Source organism: Natator depressus, chromosome 18, assembly GCF_965152275.1.
Source record: "Natator depressus isolate rNatDep1 chromosome 18, rNatDep2.hap1, whole genome shotgun sequence".
Lineage (NCBI taxonomy): Eukaryota > Metazoa > Chordata > Testudines > Cheloniidae > Natator > Natator depressus.
This window is the reverse complement of record NC_134251.1, coordinates 18879834-18897394: the sequence shown is the minus strand read 5'-3', so window position 1 is coordinate 18897394 and position 17561 is coordinate 18879834. Positions and strand designations below refer to the sequence as shown.

Genomic DNA, 17561 nt, shown 5'->3' with positions numbered 1-17561 from the left:
GGGTTTAATATTATTTTAAGTAGGTTTTAGCACAGATATGCAAGTGATATATGTATCTATTGATGAATAGCACAGTAGCAATTCTAGCCAAGGTAGTGGGAAAAATAATGTCTATTCTTTCACCATCACTACTCGACTGAATTTGATGGGAATCCAAAACACTATCAAATTTCAGGTTAGAATTTCCCCAAAGGGCAGGGTCTCCTACCGTCTGTGATATATATTTTTTTACAGACAGAGGGCAGGATGGGACTAAAATGATAGACTTTACCACCATGTAAAAAAATCTTACACCCCCATTTTAATTGGGAACCGTGTGGGAAAATATAACCAGGAGGAGGACTTGGCATGGTGTTCTGCGGCAGTAGCAAAATAGAAAGTAAATGAAGTCTAGTTGCTCCCCAGCTGTTGTGCAGGCCAAAGTGGGTCTGGAAGGGTAAATAAAGTAGGATGTCGATGTATATTGGATGTTGTATGTCTTTACAGTTTGTTTTTTTCTTCCTGGCATTCAATATGATACCATAATCACAGGCTTTATGGGTTCCGTGTCGTGGCAAATTCAGTATCTGTCAAAAAAAAATTCCAACCAAAGACTTTGTCTAGCCGAAGGTAGGAAAGGTTTGTGTGTAACAAGCTTCAAAATGCAGACTCTGTCCTTCAAAAACACAGGGTTTTTTATTAGCTCAGTCATTACAGACATACAGCTCACACTTGGAGCAGACTCAGGGGTCTGTGCAAAAAAAAAAGGGGGGGAGGGGGCTCCAAAAACAACCTGTCCCCCTCCATACAACAGCAACCTCAGCCAGCAAGGGCAGGGAGTGCCTGAAAATTACTGCCTCTGGGGAATGCAGGGGAGAATTAACCAAAAAGTTTGCCCCCTTTTGTGCCACGGTGCAGTTTGTTAGCTGTATACCTTACACACCCCTGGCAACATTAAATGTCGTCCTGACATTTTGAGCACCACAGGTAAGTCTTGCTTGATTGCAAAGCTTTTATTTGGTTCCAACATGAACACATCCTTTACTACTTAGGGACTGAGACTTTTGGGGTCATCCGTTTGATTTGCATCACAAACTTATCTTGTAATGACTGAGAAACTCCTATGCCCAAATGAAGCGCATACAGGACAAAAATATCAGCATCAATATTAGATGTTCAGACTGGTATCGGATATTGAAACTAAAGTCAGCCAAGTCAGCTACCCATCGCTGTCCAGTGGCATTCAATCTGGCTGATGTCAGTACATGTGTCAATGGGTTATTATTATCTGTGTAAACAGTGAAGGATGGTGCCTAATATAAATTGCCCATTTTGGAGCCAGGAACTCCACTTTCCCAGAGTGTAAATTGTATCTTTTTTTCTACAGGAGAAAGGGTCCTAGAGCCATAGCGACCACCGTACTTTGCCCTCCTGTTGCTGATACAACACAGCTCCCAATCTATCAGAAGGTGCCTCTGTATGTAACATGAATGGCAGGGCTATTACTGGGACTTTGTGGCCTTTAGAAACTGTGCCAACGCATTCATGTTTTTTCTGCTGAACATGGGGAAAAGCCATTCACAAATGACTCTGGAAGGCTGGCGACCTGTGTCATCTGGCCCCTTTGTCCAATGACAGAACTCGCCACCTTGCGAGTTGTGACCAGCAGGACACTGTCGGTACTTTCCCACCGTCTAGCAGCTGAAAGTGTATTTCAACCCACCCACCCCATAGGAAACAGGGGTGCCATAAGAAGCTGTGAGCCTCAGGCTTTCATCTTTTTCCGGCAATTCCATGAGTTCACTTCCTGGGTCACAGAGAAGATTTGCCTTCACCCACTGGTGTGGCACTATGCATGCCCATGTCCCACAAAGCTGCTACTTTAACCCCATTCAGAATACACCAACCCTACTTTTACCCCCACTGTTAGTGAGCTTAGCGTTGCTGCTTTGGCATCAGTGAAAACTACCTGCTCTCCTTTCAATATTACAATTATACTCACAGTTACCATTCCTCTGTTCAAGTTTATCTATACCAGTCTTTACCATGCCTATGTCTATAAGTCCCCTGGCTTTCCCATTTCCCTGTTTATTTTTGATGACTGTCTGTCTGTGGGACCTTTGATGCTGGTCGGTCACGCAAGGCCCTTTGGAGTGACAGGGATATAGTTTCCCCTCTGGCCCACTATTTTGGGGCCTCCTGCTGAGATGACATCCATCCAGACTTGCAGTGCTCTTCACCCCCACCCTGAACACAACAGTTGCGGGTACTGCCTTTGTCCTCCTTCTGGAAGTGGGGATAGCCTCGCCTCCACAGAGCTCTCTATTGGGTGGATCGGAGTGGCCTGCTTCCGTCATGATGGGGTGCCCTCAGTACCGCTTTGATAGCGCCGATCTCCACTGTAGACCTGTCTTCAATGCTCCAGCCTCATCCCATCTGGTTGGTGCCACAAACGGATTTTTTTTTTTTAAACTGGTGCTGCTTCCTTGTCTGTCTCTGACTCACCAACAACAGAGGCCTCTCGCATGACATTAAGTTCTGGCACTTTTCCTCATGCCTGTCTTGCACTGCATGCCATTGATCTCTTTCCTAGCCGGTTACAATGTTCAATGGCTCCAACAACACTTCCTCTGTGACTGAATTATCTTGGAGGTAGGGCAACATCACGGTCCAGATTTTCCTATTCTGCAGACTGAACGGAGGAGCATATTTTGCAACCGGAGCAGGAGGAAAGATCCCAGCTCTAGCAGGGCAGGTTGGATCCACACTTCAAGAAGCAAAGGGATCAGATGCATGCTTAGGGCACATTTAAAAAATCTGTATCTATATATAAGGCAATAAAATATGACCGGCTCTTGCTTTTGGTTCCACCGATACCTAAGAGACTTTCTGTCTTCTACAGCCAGGGCGAGTAGGCGCTATTTACAAATATTACAACACAAGTTACAGTAGGACCCTTAGTGTTGATGGACAAGTAAGGCGACAGTTCTATAGGCAGGAGGCCTCTCTATTGAATATGGCCTGCTGCTAGCCCCAGAGCGTCCAGTCCGAGATAACTCAGTGAGAGGAGACAGGATTCCATTGTAATAGGTATAAAGAAAAGCTTGGCATTGGTGTGTCTGCCTCTCTCTGCCCTCACAGGAGTTTAACTGGACTCTCTTCATCCAAGGCATCATGTCTTCAGTAAACATTCAGATCCACCTGGATGAGGAAGTAGTTGTGTACGGCGCGCCCTACCTGCAGGAGCTCAAAGCGATTATCTCCAACTACTCAGCAAGGTAAAGGTCCTGGGAAAGAACTGGGGCTAAGGTAGAAGAGATGGGGCGCCATCAGGCGCCAAATGGGCCAAAGTGGGAATAAGGAGGGGGGTTTTTCTGGCTATGCCACAGACTCCCTGGCATGTGAAATGTGAAATTATGTCACATTTCTGGGTACTCCATGCTATAAATTAGGGATAACAACCTTACAGGGGTGGTGGAAGGCAACATTCATTGAAGTGTGGGAGGGTCTCAGCCTCTAATTGTCATAGAAAAGAAACAAGAGGGTGTGGTTTAGCTCACGTTACATTCTAAAAGGAGAAATAGGTGGAAATTAGAAACTTAGTCCCCAAAGAGAACCAGGGAATGGGGCTGTGTGGAGTGATACCGATGGTCTGGCTCCTCTATGCATGTTGTGTGCTCTGGATGCTACTGCAGTTAGTCAGCTGTGCTAAATAAAAGCAGACCCCATGGTCCCCATAGGTGTTGCAAGAAACTTGGCAGCCATTGCTAGCCCTGTCCTCTGCATTCAGATTAAGCTTGCCCTTTGACTATCTGCATTAGAGTGGCCCATCGCACGACATTAAACTCCGCTTTGCTTTCTACCCACAGCACCATCCAGAACTACCTAGTCTGGCGACTGGTGGTTGACAGGGTCAGCAGCTTGAGTCGGCGTTTCAAGGACGCCCGGGCCAACTACCGAAAGGTAACCCCCTCCCCTCCCAAAGAGTCCATTCAGCTGTGACATCATTCTGCATTAGTGGCCTTGAACCCGTCAGCATCAGGACATCATGATCCTAGACATGGGGCAGCCAGTCCATATCTGCACAATGAACTTTAACCAAATCAACATTCTAACCTCTGCTTTGAGTGAAATGTTGGCTCAGTGTGTGAAGTTTAAACTCAGATCCAAACACCCCCAGAGTCTGGAGATGTTAATATCTGGAGTTCAGGGGCAGGCCCATCCCTAGTGTTGTCATCTAGGTCTGTTCTTTTTTGAGTTAAGGTTGCAGCTGGATGCCTAGACATGAAAAGTAAAAAGCGAAGCTGAATGAACAATTAAGATGTTTCAGTTTCTTTCAGCCCCACTGGGAAATGGGTCCTGCATCTCCTTGGACCTACGTGTGGGGATGGGCCAACATACAAATCCCATCACATCACTAGGAATAAGAGAACCAGCTCAGATAAACTAAACACCAACTTTAGTATTAGACTCAAGATGGGAACTGAAATGAGCCTTTTATGGACATTCAAAATACCATGGGAAACTCTGGGTCAATCTGAACTCCATAGGCTCAGGGCTTCCAGATAGACCTTTCTTGGATACATATCCTCCAACCCATTTGACATTAGCCCATCACTAGTGACAACTCTTCCAACAGACCATTTGTTTGAACCACGATTGCGGGAGGGCAGGAACTCTCCCTGAGATGCCTTCACCTCCTGTATATTGTGAAGCCCAGGGGTTCTCAACCTTTTACTTTCTGAGATCCCCCCAGCATGTATAAAAACTCCATAGCCCACCTTTCCACAACAACAGGCATTTCTGCATATGAAGGCCAGGTCTGGGGTTAGGAGGTAGCACATGCCACAAGGGGCCCCGTGAAGCTAAGTTGCGTAGGTTTTGGCTTCAGCTCCAGGCTTCAGCCCCACATGGCGGACGTTGGCTTTTCTGCCCTGGGCCCCAGCAAGTTTAATGCCAACCTTCTTGGCCGAGCCCCTAAAACCTGCTCATGGTCCCTGACCCCTGGTTAAGAACTGCTGGTAAAGCCAACACATGGATGAACAGGGGTGGGTATCATGCTTAGCTACCAAGGTGAGGGGCACTGCAGAAATTCCTTAGGGAGACAGATAGATGGAGAGACAGATAAGCCACGGAATGACAGCGTGGTGGGACAGAAATTGAACTGTACCCATACCACCTCCTAATAGTATCCTGTGCACAGCGGATCAATGGAAGGAAGACCAGAGCTTCCAAAGAAATAAAGCTAACGTGTGAAGGGACAGAAGCTGAACCTCTCTTTGGGCTGGGCCTCTCTCTTTGATTAGCCCTCTTGCCCTTTAACAACTTGGAGTGGGGCTGAGGGGAAGGTACGTAGGCAGAATTGATTCCCCAGCATTTCTCTTCCAGGCACTTTATGGGACAACACTGGAAGAGGCCCGTTGGCGGGAATGCGTGAGTTACGTCAACAACAACATGGAGAACGTGGTGGGAGCTCTGTATGTCAGGGAGACATTTGCTGGTGAGAGCAAGAAGATGGTATGTAGTTTACCTTTCATGCTATCATAAGCCCACAATTCCCATGGATCCCCTCATCCCCCGCCTCCACTCCCACCCCAAACCTATGGCCTAATATCTGTTAAATATGTAAATAGTGCAGAGCTTTTACATAACTCAGGGGCGACAGACAGCATTGGAGTTTCATTGTTCCTGAGGCAGAAGTTATGGGGCTCTCTCTTCTGAGAGGGATTTCACCTTGTGCAGATAGTCAGCCACTTCCTGACAGAATACCAGCAGGCCCCAGATCCTCTCTTTGTTTTGTTGGGAAATACTGAAGACGGTCCCCCAGCAGGCCAGTGCTAAAGCTGAGAACAGTCCCGAGTGCCAGTGTTCCGGTCTAGTACATTATCCACTAGGCCAGACTGCTCAGATGGGTCAAGCTATGTGATTTGTGATCTTCCACATGCTTTGCCTCCCAATGGTATCCCAGTATGGTTAGCTGCTGAGCATGATGCCTATCTCTTGCCTGCCTTTCAGCTCCTCCAGTTTATGTCTCCCACAGTCCAGCCAAGTCAGGAGACACACATAACCGAGTCTTGGGAACTATGCTAATCAGCCAGAAGGTAGCAGACACAGGGAACTCATTTATGATGTATATTTAAATGTGGAGCGCTATGTGCTATCACGAAGCATTTGAGGAGATTATTCTTCATTAGGAGCCTGCTATCTCTCTAGAAGAAAAAATAGCATGTCAATGGTGAATTTCTTGCTTGTCTCTATTTTAGGTCCGAGACTTAATAGGCAAAATCCGGGAAGCGTTCATTGAGACACTCGATGAATTACAGTGGATGGACAAAACGTCAAAAGAGAAAGCTCGCGAGAAGGTCAGAAATAACAAAAAACCTCAATATCCTGTGCGGGAATATCAGGAGATTGTGTCAAATTTTGCAAGACTTATTTTTCATCCCTTAAAAAAAGGGAGAGAGAGAGAAATAAAAATCCACTTTCACCGTCACCCATAATTTTCTCCCGGATATTGCCTTTGACCCTTTATTTATTTAGCTTTCAACATTTTTTATTTCCCAACTATAATAGAATCTAATGTAATATATCACATCAAAGTGGTAAGCCAAAGAAACGCAGACAAACTACGAGTTACCTAAAAGAGCCAAACTGGTAAAACCAATTCAAAAGAAATATATTAGTAATAAACTTCCAAAAGATTAGGCCAAGTTTCCTTAAATTCTCCTCGTGTATGAATCCAATGAAGAGCACCCTTTTTGATGCTAGCCAATCCATCCGGCCAATGCATTGTTCCACAATATGAAGGTATTCAGATGTTTCCCAAATGGAAACTTTTGCCTATTAAAAAAATTCTTGCTTCTCAGTAATGTTGCCTCCTTTCAAAAAGTATTTGGGTCACTCTAATTCTCATTGCAAAAGGCTGTGCTTCTTCAGCAATGGGGCGTTTGAGGATTTTCACTGCAGAGAGTCCCACGTCCGGTGCTCTCTCTGAGGGAGTCAGATGCAGCCATATGATCATATGGAATGAGGAAGCAGAAGGAACCCTGTGTTAATTTCATATCTTGTCAGACTATTGACTTTGGTGGTGTTGCATGAATTGGATCTGGAGCCAATTGCTGTTGAAGTCAATGGAAATCATCCATGGGCATTGAATCAAGGTTTTTAGGGCCCTTCAGTGGAACCTGGATCCAGGCCACAAATGAGGATAGAATGTGTCCCATGGAGATTCAACGTTAAAATGATCAGTGAATCCCACTCCAGTCCCCACTGACATCACTTTCCTTTGAATTCAGGAAGCCCTATATAAGTGCACCAAATGCATGTACCCAAGGCCATCACCCCTGAACCACTCTTGCACACATTCTCAATATTTACATCAAATACACTCTTTGTTGGCTCATCATATGAATATTGACTAGGCTGAATTCACCCAGGGTGTAACTCCACTGAAACTAATGGACCAACACCAGCAATGAATTTGATCCATTGTCTGCAGCGATCCAGATTTTTTTTGACTATTGTGAGACCATTGTGGGCTTTCTTTTCTTGTAGGCAATGGCAATTAAGGAACAAATTGGCTACCCAGACTACATTTTGGAAGATCAGAATGAAAAACTGGATCAGGAATATGCAAATGTAAGTATGCGACATGTACCTGAACAGGGTTAATACAAAAGCGTTAACATATTGCATTGCTATTTACAAGGTTAAATGCCTGTGTTACTGTTGCCCCAATCAGGACCAAGACCCCATGGTGCTAGATTCTGTATAATGCATTCAAAGACCCAGTCCTTGCCCCCAGACACCTCCCTATTTAAGAAAGAGCTGGCCATCTGTTTCTATACAATGCATAACTACAGGACAAATATTTCATAGCAACATCCTATGTTAAAGGTGATTAAAGGAAATTCTCCATTAAAAGAAACTTGATAATATGCTGGGATTTATATTTCTTCAGTTAAACTTCAGTGAGCACAAGTATTTTGAAAACAGCCTGGAAAACCTGAGGGCTGGAGCCCAGAAGAGCTTGAAAAAACTTCGAGAGAGAGTTGACCAAGATACGTGAGTGTCCAGACTGCATGGCTATATAAGCACCCTAAATCCTGGAATAATGGTTCGGGACCACCCTGGCGCTACAGTGGTGGCACTGCCCTTCTCCACTCATTTCAGATCATTAAGAATACTTTTGTTTGTGGTTGTCTAAGAATGGGGCATCTGTGAGAATTGAACAAATAGCTCTTTGTCTGCCTCTACTGGTAATGTACGTAAGAGTGGCTACATGGGATCATTCAGATCTTTTGGAATCTCAGTTTAATCCTTCACAGAACCACTTTACGCACTATTATGTTACCATCGACCGACTTATCACAAACACTGTGACTGATCTTCCTGGCAGGGGAGCAGTGAGGAGGGGCCAGCTTGCACCTTGGAAAATGAATAACTGAAAGGAGATAAAAAATGTGGCTTAAAATAGCCTTTCAAACTCCAGTTCCCAACCCATCTGGGCTTTGTAAATGTTTAGATCTGGATCCAGAACTGAACTTTTAAGCTCAAACCCATCTTTAATTAAGATAATTTATTGCTATGGGGATGAAACAATTAAATATCAGCATTTTCACCCCGACTATTAGAAATATGAATTTAATAGGCTGAGAATGTAATTTTTATGAAATCAGTGTCATGGCTACAGGGCTAGCTGCACCTCTAAGCCCTTCTCTGGCCTCTCTGAGTCCACCCCGTCAAGTGTCAGGCCTCAGGCCTTTACCTCTCTGAGGTGAAGTCCGACAATTCCCCCCTTCTTGCACTGGGTCCCGAGCTCGAGCATTCCAGTGTATTGACTGCTTCCCCTGCAAGACCACTGGGTTCATGTACCTGCAATTCTCCCCTTTGAGAGCTTAGAACCAGCCGTGAATAAAGGGGCCCAAAACAACCTTCCTTAAAACAGGTGCATTGTTTATTTGATGACAAGAACAAAGCATAACATAAGAGAAAAGGATTTTAAAACAGTAAAAGGCCCACACACATGTAGCTAGAGTCTAACCATCCTCTTCTTGGGGACCCCGGTAAGTCTAACTTCCCCCTTGGTCCCCCAGGTCTCCCTCCTTGTCCTTGAGGGCCTGTCTAGGAATCCAGCCCACAGTCTTTGTTCTATCAGCTCCTGGATGCCCAAAACCAGTCTGGTGAGGGCCGCAGTGGGACAGAGCCAGAGCATCCAAGGGAATGGCCCAGGCATTGTTTCCCAAGCATTTCCTGGGAAGGGTATATCTGGTTCCTCCTCACCCCTGCTTTGGGTGTGCATTTCCTTACCATCCTGCTATTCAATACGTGCATTGAGTAAACCCCCCTCACAACTATTAGACACACAGAGAACATACAGCATTCATAAACTATTACAGGCAGCTCCAAATCCATTACAGGTGGCAAGGCAAGCTGCTGTTGGTAAGGAGCATCGTCCCGTAACATTGGCCTTCAGCGTGAGTGGTTTTGCTGGTTACGGGCAGCAGCAAAAAAGCCAACAACTGATTGGTTGTTTGCGTGCTAGTAGACCTCCATGCTGCAGGAGGATGTTCCCAGGACAAAGGAAAGGCAGAAGCAACTCCAAAATGCATTTGATTAACACCTCTATTTATATAACACAAAATATGCTGTTAACAAAGGTTTGGTCTAGGATCTTGCTTCTATTGAAGCCAGTGGGAACTTGGCTGTAAACTTCCAAGGAAGCAGGCTCAAGCCTAAAATCATGATCTTTTCATAAACAATGATTTTAAGGACTTTGCGTTAGAATAGTGCAGCCAAAAGCCATTCGGTTCAGATTAAGATATGGAATAAGTGCCCTGATGTCAGTGCCTTGCACTGCAGCCATTTTCTTTTCATCTAATATGCAGAATATACCTACTAAAACCTGTGTTGGTTACAGTATCTATCACTCATAGGTTGGTATTTTGGGAAATGGGCTATATTAAGCAATGGAAAGGTCATATCATTTGATCAAAAGCCCATTGGACTTGAAGGGAGCTTTTTTTCACTGACTTAATGAGCTTTGGTTCAGGCCTTCTTTGTGTGGTAATTTGGTAGTGTGTGGAGTTATGTCTTTCATTTTTCATGTATGATTTGTAGACTTCCAGCGAAGTCCCCTTGCAGGCTTGGAAGATTTTCCCAATAAGCCATAAAACCATTTATCAGTTTAGATCGTTAACAGTTCATTGTTTAAAGACCCAAATTGAAGAAGATTTTATAACTAATATCTTATTCAGCATCGTATCAACTACTTATCACAGTCAGACGGAATGCCTATGTTCACATCCTGGAAGTGTCCCTTTGTAGAGTAAAAGGGAAGGTTTGTTATTCCAAGTCTCCTGGCTAGTCATGACTTAGTGAGGTCTCTCTGGGAGATGCTATGAAACCATATTGTGATGTAGCCATTCATTATAGACTGAGGAGGGACTGGGAGCTATTCCAAAATCACTCTGAAATACTTCAAACAGGAATTACTTATCAAAATTAGTACTCACTATGAAAAATTGGTTTCACAATATAGATGGTAGTACATACCTGGTTCTACATTTGTAATGACTTACTCTCTATTCTAATTAAACATTTTCAATAGACAAACTTTGTCCCTGTTTTCAGTGTAGGTAAATGCATTCTGCTGCCCTAAACTTCCCCTCTGCATTTTTATTTAGATGTTGTATTCTTCATTTCCTGTCTTAAACTGTTAAATTGCAGTATTATGAACTGTTAAACAACTACCACTTTCCACCCCAGAGGTGGCTGCTTAGCAATAGCGAGCAAAATGACACCTGGCTTTGATTTGGGATCCTTTAGGCTGAAAGTTGTCATATAAACAAAAGAGCGTTATCATTTTCCAGTTTGAGTGTCTTTGCTGAACCATTCCCAATTGCTTTCTTCTCTTCCACCCCTCCCATTTTATATGCAACCAGTGCTTTCTGAAGGAGATTAACTCAATAAAGAGAATGCTTATAAAAATGACTATATCTTTACGTATTATTCTTTCTAGATGGATCATTGGTGCTGCCGTGGTCAACGCATTCTATTCCCCCAACCAAAATCAGATAGGTAGGTTTCAAACCATTTTGACTGATCAGCGGAATTTAAGAATAATGTGTGGGTGCGAGAAGCAGGGCATGTTAGGGGTGCCAGGTGGTTGCCCATATGCTGCCCAGACTGAACATTTGTAGCACCCCTAGTGCGAGGTGGATGGGCTGTTCTGCTCGAGCCTTTGTTTTGCTGATGAATATTCAACTCACTTCAACTTGGCAGAGTTGTTTACATTCCTTCATTGAAATAGCCTTGTGTTTGACAACCGAGAAAGGAACAGCCACCAAGCGAGTGCCAACTTCAGGGAGATGTGAGCACTCACCATGTATTTGAGGCTGTTTAATGTCTCCGCATGCCTGGGAAACTTAAGCGATGCTCCCAGCTTTGCTGTTTGTGCAGATGGCACTGAAATTATTTTTATGGGAGACACACAAGACGGAAGAAACTTGCCTCAGCTCATGAGACGTCAGACTCGTGAGCACTTCCAGATCTGTAAAAGCTGTGACTAAAACATCCTTCATTGGATTGGGCCCATATGAGATGCTAAGAAGTACCAGCTCCTCCTGCAAATACTCTTGCTTCCTCCCTTCCACACACTCCCTGGCCAATAAAACCAAGGCTCATTGTATCTAGGGTCCAGAGCAAATGTACCTACTGAGTTCTGGTTTGATTTTTCACAGTGTTAAAATTTCTGCTCCTGTCTTAGTGGGAACTGGTTGCCTTTCTTCTCCTAGTGAATGGTCTGGGTACACAATGATCCTTCTTTACAGACAAAGGGCTTTGCATCTCCCTACACACATTTTTGCTATGTGGTTTTTTTACCACATTTTTCACTTATTAGAAGGCATCGTATTAGAATGACCCATTCTAGAATGACCCATTAGAATGACCCATTTGCAGCATTCATTCCTTCTCGAAGGTCATACATGTCTCCTCTTCAATGCTTGGAAGGAAAAATAAATCCCACTACCGATATATTAGGCTTTTGTGTGTAGGAGGCTAGAGCTATTCTTTCCAAGGCTGTCATCTGAAATACAGTTGATACACAGTAGTAATTCCTGTGGCGTACGCCTTAAACATTAAGCCTCAGTGTTATTTGTAGGCCGCATATGGTGGTTAAGCTTTCTGTTAACAAAACTAAAGCAATAAAATATCCATTAGCTTCCCCATAAAATGACTCCATGATGCAAATTGAACATAGTTCATTGGGACAGCAAAGAGGAAAAAATGTACAGGTGAGCCAATATTCACATGGAACCCTAACCCAGGGTGCTTGGTGTGTCTTTGAGTCAGATCTGCTGCCTTTAATGACAAATACAACATTTTAACTACCTCTGTGCCAGCCCCATCAAATTCAATATAACTGTGGGTCAGGAGTCAGGGAGAGGGCCCATTCTGCCTCCTGCATCGTTTGAAGGATTTTCAGTTCTGTTCTGATTAAAACCAATTTTTTTCTAGTGAAGTATTGCCGTCTATATTAAATAGCCTTTTTTCAAACAACTTTTTTTTTTTTTTTGGCAAACCCTTTGTTGGAATTGTAGACATTTTTTGTATTTCATGAAAAAAATCTGACTTTTTCATTATTTTCTCTACATTTTATCAGAGATGTTATTGCAATTTTTTGTTTTGTTTTGTTCACCCAAAACCTGCTTTTGTTAAATTTTCCAAAAAAACAACCTGCAAAAACCGACGACCACTGCAAATGGAGCCATTCTGAACATTTCAGAATGAAATCAGTTTTGGAGTGTTTGTGTGAAAATAGGTTTCATTCTATGACCTGTTCTCGTTCGGACTGTTGATGCTCTCATGATGACATTAGGAGCAGACAAAGCCAGGTTGATCTTCAGATCCCAGGCTCGGGCTCAGCTTGTCAGCTTGGGGGGTCGGGGTGGAATTATCTTTCAGCTTGTAACCTAAACAGTTCTTTGCTTGATTCCCTAAAAGGGAATAGATAAGGAGATTCTACTGTGTAATTCTAAGTCTCTTTTCTAATTACAACTGCACTTTAAAGTACAAGATATATAAGACTAAACAAGCTGAGCTGGAAGGGAAATTTTGCTGGGTTCTCAAATGGGAGATTTTAGAGTTACAGATTTACTACATTTACCATTTAAGAATGACTCCTTGCACAGTCAGAGAGGCAGAGCTCAATTCACATGATCATCATCAATGAGTTATGAGATGCATAAAGCAAGTGGCATAAACAGAGGAAACATTTTCTGCTTGATCCGCTTCCAAAGGCTGACCCATCTACAGAGCACACACAGATGAAATTATCTGAACCTCTCTCTCTCTCTCTCTTTCGTTTTGCAGTGTTTCCTGCTGGAATCCTACAGCCTCCCTTCTTTAGCAAACACCAGCCACAGGCACTAAACTTTGGAGGGATTGGGATGGTAATTGGACATGAAATTACTCATGGTTTTGATGACAATGGTGAGAAGAGGCTAAAAAATTATCTAAGCAAAATATTCCTTTTATAATTATATCGATCACACAATAGAAAACTAGACGTGGGTGGTAATAGTCTATCTGCACTACAGATGTGTGATTTGGGGTAAATGATCCTTGAACTGATCAGAGAAAATAAGGGTAATGAATTTAAAGAAATGAATTAAATTAATGTCAATACGCCAGAAAATCTGTTACTTTTACAGCAGTAAAGTATCAGAAACACTGTCAGTACTAGCCTGTGTGCTGCCTTTCAAAGTAAAATGAAATCTGTGAAACGCATTCTCATGGCAGCACAGGGACACACAGAGTCCTGACCCTGGGGGTCTCTTTATTTTTAAACCCATTTGTTAAAAAATAATTGATTTTGTCATTATCATTGACAGGGGCCTAAAATGATTTTGGACATTGAGACTCAATTCTGATACTTTTTTTTTTTTTAATAATCAATAACTCTTTACACATTGGCTTTATTGAATGTGGCTTTTACCTCTATGGGCCCTATATAATTTAAACATAAAACGCTTGCTGTAGCTGTCTGGATACAGATCCATACAGAGCAAGAGGTGTGCTCTGAGCAACAGGATTAGGAACAGAGACACCAGAATCTTGGTCTTGGTTTGCTCCCTCTATGGCTTTGGCAAAGTCACTTTGACCCTCAGGTTCCTCATCTGTCAATTGCAGAGAGCACTTTCTGTATTTGCAGTTGGGTTGCGAGGATTTAGTGGCTAATTAGGTATAGTATTATTTGTATCACAGACGTGCATAAGAGCTGTACTCAGGATCACAGCCGTATTGTGCTGGGTATTGGGCATTCGCACAGTAAGAGATAGTTTCTAGCCCCAAGAGCTGATGCTCAAAATAGAGAAGATACAAGTGGGTGTAACAAATACTCAGAAGGGAGGCAGGCGGGAGACAAGGATACTAGGGAAAGGAAACGTGTTTAGAAGTTGCTCTGGTTAGACTGCTAAATGTACCTATAGGAACTGTGTGCCAATATTTAAAGCTGGCAATCAGTCAGGGTCTCTGGACACATAGATCATTTCACCCTGAAACAGTCTCTCTGCCATTCTTTGCTTTCATGAACAGGAAGAAATTTTGACAAAGATGGAAATATGTTTGATTGGTGGAGCAATTTCTCAGCTATGCATTTCAAAGACCAGTCACGCTGCATGGTTTATCAGTATGGAAACTACACATGGGAGCTGGCTGGAGGGCAGAACGTGAGTACACTCCGCAGGATAGAGGGTGGGTAGGATGCCTTTATGAATTAATTTAGCAGATCGGAAAGCAGCTAGTTTGATAGCAATAGAGTCTCAAGCACTTGATCCAAATGCTACAATCTAGGGTTTGAAGCAGGGTCTCTAGAGGTAAAACCACCCCAGTCTTAACTTTATTTCTTATTTTCTTCCAAAGCTACCAGAGCTAAACCAGCCCAGAGAATTAGGGAAACAGAGAGAAGACACAAATTCCTTCTTGATAACAAGAAAAGCTTGATTCCTACTTCCCCAGGTGGAGGAGTTCATTAGTTTTGTTTCTTCATTTATAATTTGATCAGGGGGATTTAAAAAGGATCAGGCAAGTTTAAAGAGAATGGTAGAACAGAGGAATAGGTAGAATATTTTTTCATCTTCCCATGTTCAGAAGATATCTCTAAAGGCATTCAGGTCTAAGGTAGTTTTAGTAATCGAACATAGAAACAGTGAATGAACAGAACCCACTAATAGAGAAAAGTTCCAGGTCCTGACAAACAAAGTCAAATCCTAGCTCTAGAAGCCTTCCCTAACCACACCCCCATCTTACACTGCCTCAGTGGCCTTTGGGCTGAGCTTCTTATAACCCTCCGGGCCCCACAATGCTTTGCAGAGCAGGCAAACAAACCAAAGTCAAATACCCAGTTTTGCTTTAAAAGGAGGGTTTCCCCTTTAAATACGGCAACTGTTAACCCCCCCAACTCATGAAAAGGCAGAAAATTAAAAACAGAGCAAAAGAAAGCAAGCTGCTGTTCTGCTGAATCAGCACATTTCCCCCGCCCCGCCCCGCCCCGCCCCTCTGAGCCCAGGCCTGGTGCATGCCTTTAAAAGCAGATGCCTAAGCCTCATTTATACCAATATGGGGAGAAAAAACCCACCTCAGGGCTGGAGATCGTAAGTGGAGGATTGCTGTGCTCTGTAAGCACAGGCTAGGGTGAGGGGTACCCTGGAAATATTATGGAGATTGTGCTTCCTAACCCAGGGTACAAGGCTAGTCTAGCAGGGCAGTGGGGTGTAAAGGAGGCAACAGGACCCTAATGAATTGGGTTCATAGCTGCTTCTGCTGCAAGACCCTGTCAAGCTCTTAGGGCACAAATTGACATGCCCCACCACCCCTTATACACAAAAGGGCTTGTCCCACCAAGAACCACCCCTGGCTGATGGAGAATATACCTCCCCCCCGCAACAGCCCTTTTGCTGTTATTTTCCTAGCCAGCTTCCAATTCTGGTAGACCCTGTACACTCTACCCTGCTGCTTCCGTGCCATTAGGTATTATTCCCTTTCAGTCTCTTTCTCCTCCATCAGGGTGTAGTGTTGCTTCCACCCCAGAGGTGGCCGCACATCAGCGGGGAGCATAGTGTTTCTATTTCAACTTGTGAAATGCTTTTGGAGTAGCGGACGTTACACACAGTAAACAAACAATTGCTGTGTTATAGGTCAGTGGAATAAGCACACTGGGAGAGAATATTGCAGACAATGGAGGAGTCCGACAGGCCTACAAGGTACTGCGAGTTGATTCTTGCATGAAAGCCAGAAATTGGTCAGAGCCAAATGTGTTTATTTTCAGGAGAGTGTGTTGGGAGTTACAGGCATCACTCCTGGGACTGAGAGGTGACGTTTAATACCCCACCAAGGCAAAGTGCCTGGTGCCATAGGGAATTCAGTGAATGCCATTGCATAACACTGTTCAAATGACCAAGGCCCTGAATAGGATCTATGCAAGCACACCCTAATGCCCATGTGGATCCAATCACAAGATCAAGAGTGACTGCAGCCATCCTCCTTATCATTATCTGTAGTGCCTAGGCCCGAACCACAGACCAGGACCCCACTGAGAGGTGCTATGCAAACAGCTCAGGTGAACAAGAAGTGTGGTAATAAATAGGCAGAGAAAAGGTTGAAAGAACCTGCCTCTCGCCAAAGCCCTTCGGACTGAGATTCTTGCTTCAACTTCAATCAGCTTGTCAAATGGTATCTGTCACATGGCAACAGAGCTTTCGTTTCTTAGCAACATGATTTGATGATGATTTTTAAAGCACAGCAACCTTCCCCCCCTTTCCCCTCCCCAGTTTACTTTTCTTGCACTTTTCCTCCTGAAACTAAAGCAACATGTCAGGTGTGATAGGTGAGACATCAAAGCATTGATAGAAACATTGCAACACTATCAAGAGAAATATGCATCATAACTGTGAATGATCTCTGCACCCAAATTCACAGTAGAATCCAGCCCCTGAGCTGCCTCTGTTATTTCCCTTGCAAGTTTTATAACCTTTAAGACAGTGACACATGGAAGTTTCCTCTATCTTGTTGCTATTTATTTTGCATGCTCCTCTAGAGCAGAATGAAAATGACACTCTGTATATTATATATATCAACAGCAGCCTGCCCCTTCCCAAGAGAAGTGTTCTCAATCCTGTGCGTTCTTTTCAGAGCAAGAGAAGGTACATTTGACATTCCAGAGGATACCCATCCCGCTGACAGTGGGGCAATTCAACCTAGCCTGTCCACCTTCTTTATACACACTAGATATCCAGCTGTATGTCTCACTCGCTGTCCTGCAACAGCCGGGAGATGTGCCAGTCCAGACACAAGAGAGACCTGCTGCATCTGGGCCCCTCCTGCTTCTGTACACAATGGCTGCAGATATGAGTACTGTATTCATCAGTCTGAATGCTCCTTCCACGTAGAGAAAGTGTGGGACTGTGGAATGTAGTTACTGACATGAAACAGTTTTAAAGTTGTGGTAACTATGATCTATCTGTATCCCTATAAAAGGGATGGTGGGCAGAGATATGGGGTCAGAGTTAAGGATGTTCATG

At 43.7% G+C, this 17561-nt stretch overlaps 1 protein-coding gene across 8 annotated transcripts in view; it reads left to right on the top strand.

The window, feature by feature from the left end:
* Nucleotides 1–17561, top strand: part of MMEL1 (membrane metalloendopeptidase like 1) — a 59371-nt gene that overhangs the window by 37633 nt on the left and 4177 nt on the right. For all 8 annotated transcript variants that reach the window (XM_074975375.1, XM_074975373.1, XM_074975374.1 and 5 more), the window contains 10 exons: nt 3121–3257; nt 3849–3942; nt 5368–5496; nt 6243–6341; nt 7534–7617; nt 7940–8043; nt 11000–11058; nt 13354–13473; nt 14578–14711; nt 16179–16244. In XM_074975375.1, coding sequence (XP_074831476.1) covers nt 3121–3257; nt 3849–3942; nt 5368–5496; nt 6243–6341; nt 7534–7617; nt 7940–8043; nt 11000–11058; nt 13354–13473; nt 14578–14711; nt 16179–16244 — 1026 coding nt within the window. The remainder of the gene's footprint in view (nt 1–3120; nt 3258–3848; nt 3943–5367; nt 5497–6242; nt 6342–7533; nt 7618–7939; nt 8044–10999; nt 11059–13353; nt 13474–14577; nt 14712–16178; nt 16245–17561) is intronic.